The following is a 14,239-nucleotide window of genomic DNA, read 5'->3' on the forward strand; positions in this document are numbered from 1 at the left end:
AACCGCGACCACGTTCCTGAAGGGGAACGGGGATCACAACTCCTTCTGTCTTCAGAGCGTCCACTGCCTGAAAAAGTGCGTCGGCCTGAGCGGGGGGCGGAGAGGTTCTGAAGAAACGAGCCGCAGGACGAGAGCTGAACTCTATCCTGTAACCGTGAGACAGAATGTCTCTCACCCATCGGTCTTGAACATGTGGCCACCAGGCGTCGCCAAAGCGGGAGAGCCTGCCACCGACCGAGGATGCGGCTAGGGGAGGCCGAGAGTCATGAGGAGGCCGTCTTGGAGGCAGTGCCTCCTGCGGCCTTTTGGGGGCGTGACTTGGACCGCCACGCATAGGAGTTCCTCTGACCTTTCTCCGGCCTGCTGGACGAAGAGGATTGGGGCTTGGCGGAGGGACGAAAAGACCGAAACCTCGATTGTATTTTTCGTTGCTGAGGTCTCTTAGATTTGGACTGGGGTAAGGAGGAGTCCTTTCCCTTGGATTGCTTAATAATCTCATCCAAATCGTTCGCCAAACAAACGGTCGCCAGAAAACGGCAAACCGGTTAAGAACCTCTTGGAGGCCGAGTCTGCCTTCCATTCGCGCAGCCACATGGCCCTGCGGACTGCCACAGAGTTAGCGGATGCTACAGCTGTACGGCTAGCAGAGTCCAGGACTGCGTTCATGGCGTAGGATGAAAAAGCTGACGCTTGAGAGGTCAAAGACGCAACTTGCGGAGCAGAATTACGTGTGACAGCATTAATCTCAGCCAGACAAGCCGAGATAGCTTGGAGTGCCCACACGGCTGCAAAGGCCGGGGCAAAAGACGCGCCCGTGGCCTCATAGATGGACTTCACCAGGAGCTCTATCTACCTGTCAGTGGCATCCTTTAGCGATGAGCCATCTGCTACCGATACCACGGATCTAGCCGCCAATCTTGAGACTGGAGGATCCACCTTGGGACAGTGAGCCCAACCCTTAACGACTTCAGACGGGAAGGGGTAACGCGTGTCAGTGAGGCGCTTAGTAAAGCGCTTGTCCGGGACCGTTCTGGGCTTCTGGACAGCGTCTCTGAAGTTAGAGTGATCGAAAAACGCACTGCGTGTACGTTTGGGGAACCGAAACTGGTGTTTCTCCTGCTGAGACGCCGACTCCTCTACAGAAGGAGGCGGGGGAGAGAGATCCAACACCTGGTTGATGGACGAGATAAGATCATTCACTAAGGCGTCCCCTTCAGGTGTATCAAGGTTAAGGGCGACGTCAGGGTCAGAGCCCTGAGCTACGACGTCCGCCTCGTCCTCCAGAGAGTCCTCAGGCTGGGAACCCGAGCAGCGTGAAGAAGTCGGGGAAGATTCCCAGCGAGCCCGCTTAGCCGGTCTAGGACTGTGGTCCGGGCAGGAGTCCTCCGCCTGAGACCTAGGGGCCAACCTGGGAGTGCGCTGCGGCGCGGACCGAGAGGGGCCTGGAGGCGACGAGCCAACAGGGGCCGGGGCCTGTGAAAGGACCGGTCTGGACTGCAAAGCTTCTAGCAGCTTGGCAGACCATTTGTCCATGGACTGAGCCATGGATTGTGAAAGTGACTCAGAGAATTTCTCAGCAAAAGAGGAGAACTCTGTCCCTGCCGCCTGGACCGGGGGAGCAGGGGGGTCTACATGAGCTGAGGGGCCCCTAGTGACCGAGGCTCCGGCTGAGCAAGCGAAACAGGGGTCGAGCATTGCTCACAGTGGGGGTAGGTGGAACCCGCAGGTAACGTAGCCCCAAAAGAGGAACAGGCCGCAAAAAAACCATGTGCCTTAACAGCTTTGCTCCTTGTGGACGACATGCTGTTGTCTCCTAGGAGAGTGATCACTGAGGGTATATGGGAAAAAAGGGGTATACAGCCCGACCGAACAGATATATATATATATATATATATATATACACGTATCTATTCCGGCACCCTAGGGGGACCAGCACCGGGTGACCGGTGTGGCTTACCGACCGCTAACAAGCGGAGTGTGTCCTCCAGATTCCCTGCCTTAGGTCCCCCGGAGCTGCAGAGCTGTTCACTGAGAATCCTCCACCGGCAGAATGCCAAAAAATGGCTGCCGGAGCTCTCAGGGGAGGAGTGGAGCCGTGGGCGGCGCCAGGAAAGTGCGGGAATCTGGGGTCCCCACAGTGATCAGTGAGGGGGGAGGAAAACATGCAGGATGCTCCAGCCCTCACATCCGACGTCAGGTCGGTAATCCCGCCCTTACCCCTGACAGGCAGGCCCGGGGGCGGGATTTTTGCGACTAGGCCGCGATGAAGCCGGGGACTAAATTTGAGACCGCGCCCGACAAGCAGGCACGGTCGACGCGGAAGTCCACCGGCCTTCTCAATTCAGCAGCTGCCGCAGCTTCCGGGAAGAAGGTGCGCTCCCTGCACAGTCCCCAATGGGGACACAGAGTACCTTTGAGTTGCAGGGCCCGGTCCCTGAGGTTGAATAGGCTCCGGTCCGGCAGGTTCCCACAGGGGCTGCGGAGGGAGCACGGTCCCAGTAAATGGATGACCGCTTAGGATCCCACTTCTCCCAGAGCCGCTAAGGGATGGTGAAGGAGACGGCATGTGGCTCCAGCCTTTGTACCCGCAATGGGTACCTCAACCTTAACAACACCGCCGACGTAGTGGGGTGAGAAGGGAACATGCCGGGGGCCCCGTGGGGGCCCTCTTTTCTTCCAACCGACATAACTAATATAAGAATGCATGAGTGGATGTGTGCCTCCTTCCACACAAAGCATAAAACTGAGGAGCCCGTGATCCACGGGAGGGTGTATAGGCAGAGGGGAGGGGTTACACTTTTTAAAGTGTAATACTTTGTGTGGCCTCCGGAGGCAGAAGCTATACACCCAATTGTCTGGGTCTCCCAATGGAGCGACAAAGAAATATTGATTTTATCAAAATGACAGCAAACAGTAGATGACACATCGCTAGAATCAGGGTCTGTGTCTCTACATTATACTGCTCTCAGATCTGGTAACAAAAAACTGGTGACAAATTCCCTTTAAGCCTTTTCAACTAGAGCCAGTCACAGATTGGCCAGGGCATCATTAGCTGGAGGCTCAGATTTCTAACCAGTTTAGATGTATTGTCTTTTGCAGTCCTTACATGTGCAATTAATTGGCAGTAAAATGTCAGAACAATGAACAGTTTTGTCACAAACTTATGAATCTAACACCTAAAGCTGGGGTCACACTAAACGACAGCGTTGTCGCTGTTACGTCACCATTTTCTGTGACGTAGCAGCGACCTTGTAAGTCGCTTTTATGATTGCTGCTTAGCTGTCAAAACACAGCAGCCGAAGCAGCGATCATAACGACACGCGTCGCTGTGCTGGAACATGTGCAGAGAGCAGGGAGCCGCGCACACTGCTTTGCGCTGGCTCCCTGCTCTCCTAGCTACAGTACACATCGGGTTAATTACACGATGTGTACTGCAGCTACATGTGCAGAGAGCAGGAGCCGGCGCTGGCAGCGTGAGAGCGGCGGAGGCTGGTAACCTTGGTTACCCGATGTTTACCTTGGTTACAGCTTACCGCAGCTGCCAGACGCCGGCTCCTGCTCCCTGCTCGCTTCATTTCGTCGCTCTCTCGCTGTCACACACAGCGATCTGTGCATCACAGCGGGAGAGTGACGACCAAAAAATGAAGCTGGACATTCAGCAACGAGCGGCGACCTCACAGCAGGGGCCAGCTCGTTGCTGGATGTCATACACAGCGACAGCGACGGGACGTCGCTGCAACGTCACAGAAAATGGTGACGTAGCAGCGACGTCGTTGTCGTTGTGTGTGACACCACCCTAAAGTTCGTTTGAAGCCCTCTGCTTATTTCTGTGTCTGCACCGTAGTCATTAGTACATGAGAGATAATTCTTCTTACCTGTGCAAATTTTAAGTTTTCTGATGGAGCTGACTTTTGACTTGATTCATATAGTTCCAAGCAAACCGAGGTAAAGTTCCCAGGCGCTTGTAAGGAATGTTGTCTTCGTGCAGGAAGTGGTGTACCCGACGGCAGTAAAATCAAGAACTTTTCAGCGCCTGACTCATCAGCCTCCTGTAAAGATGGAAATTAAATAGATAGGTACAGTAGTTGCAGTTAGTCATTGACCCCTGCCCACTGCAGTCAATTCTTGTTTCTTTCAAACAAGCCTACCAAGAACCATAACTTTATCCACCACCCCCCCCCCAATCAACAGACAAATCAAAAGGTGGTTTTAAGCAGGATAAGTTCTATCTTCAATAGCCTCATTTAATTTACTATGTAGTACTGGATAAGCAGGACTTAATAAAAGTCCTAAGTTGACATATCTGGGATACCTCATTAAGCCCCCAGCTGCCGAGGCAGCCCATTGACACACTGTAGTTCTATTGTGGGCAATCCCTCCGTTTCCCTACTTCACCGCCATGGCTACTGTTCATCACAGGACCTGAGGTGTTAACTCCAATCCTGGATCTTGCAGAAGGCATCTGCTCCATAATCCCTCAACCGTCATGCAACATACAGTTTAAAAAAAACAAAACAAAAAAAACCAAAAAAAAAACAAAAAAACAAACCTTGCCCATCTATACATCTTTTCAATATATTTATGATATTTAGCAATATTGCCTTGTTCTATAGATACTGTAGCAAGGTCATCCTGTTTATGCTCCACACTCCTGTGTAGGCCTAAGACACACGGCATGAAAATCGGAGTGAGTGGAGTGCGATAAAACATTGCATTCCACTCGGACCAATATTAGCCTGTGTGCCAGCTCCCATGAGCGATTATTTTCTCAGCCCTAATCGACCCGAAAAAACAATTGCAGCAGCATGCTGCGGGTGCAATGCGATCCTCTTTCTCTCGCACCCATTCAAGTCTATGGGGCGAGAGAAACATCGCACTGCACTCGCAGGACACTGGTGTACCGCGAGTGCAGGGCGAGAATGGCAATAACCGGCTACGGAGAAAAGAGTGAGAGAAATCCCTCCCCTCCACAGCACCGCCCCCCCCCGCGCAGCTGTGGTCTGATCGGACCTCAGTCGCAGTGACACTCACATGACACTTGGCTCCCACTGTGCTGCCAGCGTGAGCTGAGTGTTCTGCGAGGATCGCAGTAGTCCCAGTGTGGCCCCGGCCTTAGTTGGGTTCTCAACGTGCTCAGCAGGAAGTCAAGACAATCTATACAGACTCGTAACAAATTGTATCAAAGCTGTAAGTAAAGAATTTCTCTGTGCACATCCATATCGTATCACAAGTGTTTTTCACAGGTGTCCCATTTTTACCCCCATAGAAGCATTGACTTTCATTTCCTAAAATACAAACCTTAACCATTATGTTGCTGGCGGAGCACTCAATAGTAATGGTGTCTAATTCCATTGATGGATTTTCTTTGCCCAGTAGAATTCCAGCTTCTATAGCAGCTCCTATAGGAATAACCTCATCTGGCGGTATGCTACTGAGCAATTCCACATCAGGAAATAAATCGCATATCAATTGCTGCAGTTTAGGCATGCGAGCTGACCCACCACATAAAACTACCTACAATGCCAAGGAAGATTTATTAATTAGAAAACGCCAAATAATGCCTCCAAATGTGAAAATAAGCAATATATGTTCATTTAAATTGTGAGCCCAGTAGGGACCATTATGATTAAAGGGGTGGGTCACCCATATTTTTATTGTCTAGATCGATATTATCTTGAGAAACAATGTTTCTCTCAAATACCTTGTGTTGGCAATAGTGCCTGTGAGAGGCGCTATTGCAGACCGCTGTTCCCCGCTCCAGTGACGTACCCGTCAAGTGCCGCACACGTCACATCCGTGCGGCCGGCTGCATTCTTCCAGACTCACTGAGCTGTGGGCGGTGTTTTACAACTTGTCACAGCCCATCTGCTCCCTGCGCCCTCCTCCCTCTCCCTCACAGCACAGTGCGTTGCGTCTCTTGCTTTGCTTGCAGGGAAGAATATAGCCGGCTGCACAGATGTGACGTGTGCGGCACTTGACAGAGACGTCACTGGAGCGGGAACAGCAGTCTGCAATAGCACCTCTCACAGGCACTATTGCCAACACAAGGAATTTGAGAGAAATATTGTTTCTCAATATAATATCGAACTAGACAATAAAAAAATATGGGTGATCCACCCTTTTAAGTATGTGTAGCACAATGGAATATGATGGCACTGTATAAAGTGAATAATAAATACAGTATATCATGAAAATGAGTACACACCTCACATTTTTTGTAAATATTTTATTATATCTTATGGCACAACACTGAAGATATGACATTGATACAATGTAGTCAGTGTACAGCTTGCATAACAGTATAAATTTGATGTGCTCTCTAAATAATGCAACATGCAGCCATTAATATAGACATCTTGAACCCGGTCTACCTACACACATTCTCTAATATCCTTTCTCCTTTGCGTCCACCACAGAATTCCCTCTTAACAGGATCAACTCTTTCCCTGAACTCTAAAGGCCCAGTCACACACAACGACTTACCAGTGATCCCGAAAACGATGTGACCTGATAGGGATCGCAGGTAAGTCGCTGGGAGGTCGCTGGTGAGATGTCACACAGTCAGATCTTACCAGCGATGCAGGAACAATACAGGTCGCAGTAGCGACCTGTATAACGATCTCGTCAGTCTTTGGGACCCTGTCACACAGCGTCAAACACAGCGATGTGTCCTGCCCAGCAGGACTTTGCCTTTGAAGAAAATGGCCTGGACCACTCTGCAACGACTAGAGATCTCACAGCAGGGGCCTGATCGCTGGTAGGTGTCACACATAACAAGATCGCTAACGGGATCGCTACTGCGTCACGTGACTCAGCTGCGATCTCGTTATGTGTGATGGTACCTTAACACCCCCCGGCTGACTCAGATCTCTGTCTTACCTGACCACTGGGGATCCTACTGCCACAGAGGAATTCTAAACAGGTACACAGGGAAACAATGACCTCTTATGGCCAGTTTTAGTACTGCGGCCCACATAACTATCCATCTTATACATTACACCATCTACCACCATCACCATCTACTACAGCTTGCATTAAAACTATTACACACTTGCATTAAAACTATTGTTGTCGTCAGGGGGCACACAACCGTAGGTCCACCTCTTACAGCCACACAAAATATTGACACTTTGGGTAAATTTGACTATTTTCACTAAAGAGGTGTACGCACTTTTTTTTTTGCCAGCGGTTGAGTCATTAACGGCTGTGTGTGGAGTTATTTAGAGAGAAGAAAAATATGGAGGACACAAAGTTGATTCTTCAAGGTGCTAGTGTAAAGAGAGCCAGTGTACCACCACCCTTGATCACATGCAGCTGCTTAATGCTCTGGCTAGCCCAGACTTAAGACAGAATATTAACCTTCATGTGTCACCTTAGGCTGCTTTCCCACCTTAGGCTGCTTTCACACATCCGGTTTTTGCAGTGCGGCTCAATCCGGCTCAAAAACCTATGCAACGGATGTGGCGAAAAAAACTGATCCGTTGCATACGTTTTTCCATGCGGCCCGTCCGTTTTTTGACAGATGCGGCTTGATACTGAGCATTCGCAGTGCAAAAAACCGCATCCGGCGTCCATAGGCTTGCATTGTAAATCGCACCGCATCGTGCCGGATCCGGCGCGATGCGTTTTTTTCGCCACACAAAAAACGTGCCAGGCAACGTTCCATCCGGCCGCCGCATGGGCTAAAAATATGCCGCATCCGGCAAAGAACGGACGCAACGCAAGGCCATGCGGCACAATACGGCGCTAATGTAAGTCTATGGGGAAAAAAACAACCGGCGGCAAAAAAAAAAAAAAAACTGTTGTCTTTTTTTCTGTAAAGCGCCGTATTGTGCCGCTCAGCAAAAACCGGATGTGTGAAAGCAGCCTTAACCTTAATGTTGACTACTATCTAGTACCACACTCACATTGGTTAATGTCTCCCAACCAACAACGTTATGTATTAGGTATATATTTGTATAGAGGCACGTATGATAAGTATTTATTAAAAGGTCTTCTATTGTAGATGTGTACTCTTATTTTTAACATTTTGCAATGACTGTTTGAAAGAAGGGAATTTTGTTTACTTACCGTAAATTCCTTTTCTTCTAGCTCCAATTGGGAGACCCAGACAATTGGGTGTATAGCTATTGCCTCCGGAGGCCACACAAAGTATTACACTTAAAAGTGTAAGGCCCCTCCCCTTCTGGCTATACACCCCCAGTGGGATCACTGGCTCACCAGTTTTAGTGCCAAAGCAAGAAGGAGGAAAGCCAATAACTGGTTTAAAGACCAATTCAATCCGAGGAAACATCGGAGAACTGAACCATACCACATGAACAACATGTGTACCCGAAAAAACAGAAAAACCCCGAGAAAACAGGGCGGGTGCTGGGTCTCCCAATTGGAGCTAGAAGAAAAGGAATTTACGGTAAGTAAACAAAATTCCCTTCTTCTTTTTCGCTCCTAATTGGGAGACCCAGACAATTGGGACGTCCAAAAGCAGTCCCTGGGTGGGTAAAAGAATACCTCGTGATAGGGCCGTCAAACAGCCCTTTCCTACAGGTGGGCAATCGCCGCCTGAAGGACTTATCTACCTAGGCTGGCGTCTGCCGAAGCGTAGGTATGCACCTGAAAATGCTTGGTAAAAGTATGCAGACTCAATCAGGTAGGTGCCTGACACCTGCTGAGCCGTAGCCTGGTGCCGTAATGCCCAGGATGCACCCACGGCTCTGGTAGAATGGGCCTTCAGCCTTGAGAGAACCAGAAGCCCAGTAGAACTGTAGGTTTCAAGAATTGGTTCCTCGATCCCCCGAGCCAGGGTGGATTCAGAAGCTTGCGACTGTTTACGCCGACCAGCGACAAGGACAAAGAGTGCATCCGGGTGGCGTAGGAGCGCCATGCGGGAAGTAGAACCTGAGTGCTCTCACCAGAACCAACAGATGCAAATCCTTCTGAAATTGATGGACTGGACGAGGACACAAAGAAGGTGAGGTGATATCCTGATTGATATGAAAGTGGGATACCACCTTAGGGAGAAATTCCGGAATCGGACGCAGAACTACCCTGTCCTGGTGAAGGACCAGGAAGGGAGATTTGTATGAGAGCGTTGCTAGCTCGGAAACTCTCCTAAGAGACGAGACCGTTACTAGAAGGCCACTTCCCGAGAAAAGCGGGAAGGGAGACCTCTTTCAAAGGCTCGAAAGGCGGCATCTGGAGAGCAATTAGAACCTTGTTCAGATCCCAGGGCTCTAACGGCCGCTTGTACGGAGTGCTGAGACGACAAACTCCCCGTAGGAACGTGCGTACCTGAGGAAGTCGTTTCTGAAAAAATACAGATAGCGCTGAGACTTGTCCCTAAAGGGAACTGAGCGACAACCCTTTTTCCAACCTAGATTGCAGGAAGGAAGGAAACATAGACGATGCAACCGGCCAGGGAGAAACACCCTGCGCCGAGCACCGAGATAAGAATATCTTCCACGTCCTGTGGTCAATCTTGGCGGACGTTGGTATGCTAGCCTGTCTCATGGTGGCAACCACGTCCTGAGGTAATCCTGACGACACTAGGTTCCAGGACTCAATGCCACACCATCAGGTTGAGGGCCGTAGAATTCAAATGGAAGAATGGCCCTTGAGACAGCCAGTCTGATTGGTCTGGTAGTGCCCCCGGTTAGCCTACCGTGAGGCACCACAGAACCGGGAACCACAACATCCTCGGCCAATCTGTAGCGACGAGGATGGCGCGGCCGCAGTCGGTCCTGATCTAGCGCAGCACTCTGGGCAACAATGCCAGAGGTGGCACATAAGGTAGCTGGAACTGCGACCAATGCTGAACTAAGGCGTCTGCCGCCAGAGCTCGATGATTGTGAAACCGTGCCATGAAGCTGGCACATTGATGTTGTGCCGTGACGCCATTAGATCGACGTCCGGCCTCTGTCAGCGGCGCCAGATCTCCTGAAACCCGTCCGGGTGAAGAGACCATACCCTTTCGGCCACACCCCGGCGACTTAGGAAGTCAGCTTCCTAGTTTTCCACGCCTGGGATGTGAACTGTGGATATGGTGGATGCCGTGTCTTCCACCCACATCAGAACCTGCCGGACTTCCTGGAAGGCTTGCCGGTTGCGCGTTCTTCCTTGGTGGTTGATGTATGCCACCGCTGTGGAGTTGTCCGACTGAAGTCGGATTTGCTTGCTGTCCAGCTGCTGTTGGAAGGTTTGTAGGGCAAGATACACTGCTCTGTGTTCAAGAACATTGATCTGAAGGGTGGACTCTTGCTGAGTCCACGTACCCTGAGCGCTGTGGTGGAGAAAAACTGCTCCCCACCCTGATAGACTCGCGTCTGTCGTAACTATCGCCCAGGATGGGGATAGGAAGGACCTTCTTTTTGACCATGAGGTGGGAAGAAGCCACCACCGTAGAGATTCCTTGGCCGCCTGAGAAAGAAAGACGACTCTGTTGAGGGAGGTCGACTCCCCGTCCCATTGGCGGAGAATGTCACATTGTAGTGGACGCAGATGAAACTGCGCGAAAAGAACTGCCTCCATTGCTACCATCTTAAGTAGGAAGTGCAAATACCAGCAGTATAGAAACAGGTGATGAGAAGCCGTTCCCAAATTACCTCTCAAAATTAAGATAAGTATCAGCAGTGAGAAAGGGAATAATACATAACTTTTATTAGAATTATTAGAAAAATTGCGTAGTGCTGCAATTTATAAATTAATTTTTTGTGCAAAAAAATGAAACAATACTCATGTCCAAGAGGACCAACAAAGATAGCGTTGGAGCCCCCCCGGTGGTGTCCGTCAATGATAGACCATAATCACCAGATGGACATTGAGGGGCTTCGACGCCAAATCAGTGTCCAAGATTCATAGACACTGTGAATTGATGACTACTATGAGCCGGATAAATGGGGCAACAACCTATAATCCTATTAGTCAGGTTAGGGTCATGGGAGGATATATTCCAGTGGGAACCAAGCCCCCCAATAGGACTCACCAATGTAATATACAGTATGGGGTTACTAAATCCCCCAAAAAACAAGCTTTTCATACATGTAAACACCAATTACCAACCATAACCTAACAGAAATCTAACAAAAATCCATCCAAGATCACAGTGGTGTTTCTTGGATTTAATTCAGAGTATAATCACGGCAGTAAACATATAGGTATAATTATTGCCTCTTGCTTATAATGACCGGCTCATTTATACATCATGCAATTATAAATAGAGAAATGGAATGGTCTCACCCAGTTGTAGGTGCAGGTCAGTAGTTAGAAGGGGGTCATCAGGATAGATGAATCGGGTGGCTGTCCATGGCCGGGCAGGAGCTCTCTCCCTGGCAGGAACTAGCTGAACCCTCAAGCCCCATTAGCTCCAGCCCTTACAAGGACCGTCCCAAACTGACCCTGATTAAATTAGCCCTAAAGATTCATCACCATGGAGCCTCCCGACGCGTTTCCTCCGCCAGGATTCATCAGGGGAGATACTGTAGGTGAAGGGCTCAAGATGCAGGTATAGCGACCCCAACATACAAGTGGTCAGACTCTGTTGAGGGAGGTCGACTCCCCGTCCCATTGGCGGAGAATGTCACATTGTAGTGGACGCAGATGAAACTGCGCGAAAAGAACTGCCTCCATTGCTACCATCTTAAGTAGGAAGTGCATGAGGCGTCTCAATGTGTGCGACTGGTTCTTAAAGAAGAGATTGCAGCCCGTAGAGAATGCTGTTTGTCTAGCGGAAGCTTCACTATCGCTGAGAGAGTATGAAACTCCATGCCTAGATATGTTAGCGATAGGGTCGGGGTCGGATCTGACTTCAAAAAGTTGATGATCCACCCAAAACTCTAGAGAGTCTCCAGCGCAACGTTCGGGCAGTGTCGGCATGTGTCCTAAGAGAATGCCTTGACAAGTAGATCGTCTAAATATGGGATCACAGAGTGACCCTGAGAGTGCAGGACTGTGACTACTGCTGCCCTGACCTTGGCGAAGACCAGTGGGACTGTCGCTAGCCGGAAGGTAGAGCTACGAACAGAAGGTGTTCGTCTCCTATAACGAAGCGTAGAAACGCTAGTGCTCTGGATCAATCGGCACGTGTGGATAAGCATCCTTGATGCCTAATGATGCTAGGAAATCTCCTTGGGACATTGAGGCAATGACATGGCGGAGGGATTCCATCCGGAACCGCCTGGTGTCCACGAGCTTGCTGAGCAGTTTTAGATCCAGAACGGGACGGAACGGCCCGTTCTTATAGGCACCGCAAATAATTTGGGGTAAAAACCGTGACCTTGTTCCTGAAGAGGAACGGGGGTCATCACTCTTTCTGCCTATAGAGTGCACCCTGTTTGCAGAAGAGCAGCGGCTCGGCCGGGAGGTGGAGAAGTTCTGAAGAATCGAGTTGGAGGACGAGAAGTGAGCTCTATCCTGTACCCGTGAGACAGAATGTCTCACACCCAACGGTCATTGACCTATGGCAGCTAAATATCGCCAAGGCGGGTGAGCCTGCTACCGACCGAGGATGCGGAGAGAGGAGGCCGCAAGTCATGAGGAAGCCGCCTTGGAAGCGGGTTTTCAGACTGTCTCTTTTTTGGGCGTGACTGAGCCCGCCAAGAATCTGAGCTCCTCTGATCCTTTTGAGTCCACATTGGACGAGGAAAAATGGGACCTGCCCGAGCCTCGAAAAGACCGAAACCACGACTGCCTCCTGCTCTGTTGGGGTTTGTTGTGTCCGGGCTGAGGAAAGGATGAATCCTTACCCCTGGACTGTTTAATGGTTACATCCAAACGCTCACCAAACAGTCGGTCAGCAGAAAAAGGCAACTGGTTAAGCAACCTTTTTTGGAAGCAGAATCTGCCTTCCATTCACTTAACGAGCAGACCAGGCTCTGCTTAAAAACACGGAGCAGCGGAGGCTACTGCCGTACGGTTCGCAGAGTCTAGGGCAACCTGAATCGCGTAAGAAACAAATGCAGACATTTGAGAGGTTAAGGATGCCACGTGCGGCACAGATGTACGTGTAACCGTGTCAATCTGTGTAAGACAAGCTGAAATAGCTTGGAGTGCCCCAAGGGTGAGAATGCTGGAGCCAACGGTGCGCCGACAGTCTCATAGATGGATTTAGACCAGAGATCCATCTGTCTGTCAGTGGCATCTTTAAGTGCAGCTCCATCTCCCACTGCAACTATGGATCTAGCTACAAGCCTGGAGATTGGAGGATGCCGCTTGGGACACTGGGTCCAGTCCTTGACCACGTCAGGGGGCAGGGATAACGTGTATCCTAAGCCGTTTGGAGAAGCGCATATCTGGATAAGTGTGGTGTTCCTGGACTGCCTCTCTGAAGGCAGAGTGGTCCAGAAAAATACGTGAAGCTGACTCCTCCACTGGAGGAGCTGGGTGAGAAATAACCAACATTCTATTGATGGACGCTATAAGATTATTCACTATGGCGTCACCATTAGGTGTATCCAGATTGAGAGCGGTCTCAGGATCAGAATCCTGAGCCGCTACTTCCGCCTCATTACACAGAGAGTCCTTCTGCTAGGACCCTGATGAAACCGAGGGCCGCTCATAGTGAGCCCGCTTAGGCTGTCTGGGACTGACGTCTGTGCAGAGCCGTGACTCTGGGATGCGTGTGACATTCCCGGAGCTGTTAGTTGTTCACACTGAGGGGGGCCATGGATCAATGATTCAACAGTGCCCATGTTGTGAGAGACATGTCCGGACTGCTAGGCTTCTAGTATCATAGCCATAGTCTCAGAAAATCTGTCAGTAAATACTGCAGACACCGTCCTCATCCTCTGGCCATTAGCAGAGACTCCGGCTGAGTTGGATATAATGGGGGTCTATGTAACCTGCCGGCCGTATAGCCGTACATGCTGTACCGGCTGCATAGAAAAACATGTGGTTCTGCACCTTTGTTTTACACAGAGAATATGCTGATAACTCCTCCGCACAATCCAGGAGGGTATATACAACGTGCGACCAAACAGTGCAATGTATATAGTACAAGCATATCTATAAGTGCACTTCTGCACTAGTGGGGTTAGCACCACAGGTGCTGCTTAACGCCTGTTGCAGCGATTGTGTGACTATCAGAATGCCAGGGTCTTCCACACTTGTCTCTGTATCGTACAGAAACTGACACTAATGGCTGCCGGCGTCCTGTGTAGAGAAGGAAGCCGTGGGCGTGCCTGAGAAAGTGCGGGAATCCGGTCTCACAGTGCACACAGTGAGAGGGGTGGAGTATGCAAAACATACT

General features: G+C 50.2%; 1 protein-coding gene across 1 annotated transcript in view; it reads right to left on the bottom strand.

The window, feature by feature from the left end:
• Positions 1 to 14,239, bottom strand: part of HSPA14 (heat shock protein family A (Hsp70) member 14) — an 81,256-nt gene that overhangs the window by 23,244 nt on the left and 43,773 nt on the right. The window contains exons 11-12 of the mRNA XM_075345243.1: positions 5,299 to 5,514; positions 3,876 to 4,049 (exon numbers count right to left, since the gene is read on the bottom strand). Coding sequence (XP_075201358.1) covers positions 3,876 to 4,049; positions 5,299 to 5,514 — 390 coding nt within the window. The remainder of the gene's footprint in view (positions 1 to 3,875; positions 4,050 to 5,298; positions 5,515 to 14,239) is intronic.

The sequence above is a fragment of the Anomaloglossus baeobatrachus genome, chromosome 4, assembly GCF_048569485.1.
Source record: "Anomaloglossus baeobatrachus isolate aAnoBae1 chromosome 4, aAnoBae1.hap1, whole genome shotgun sequence".
Lineage (NCBI taxonomy): Eukaryota > Metazoa > Chordata > Amphibia > Anura > Aromobatidae > Anomaloglossus > Anomaloglossus baeobatrachus.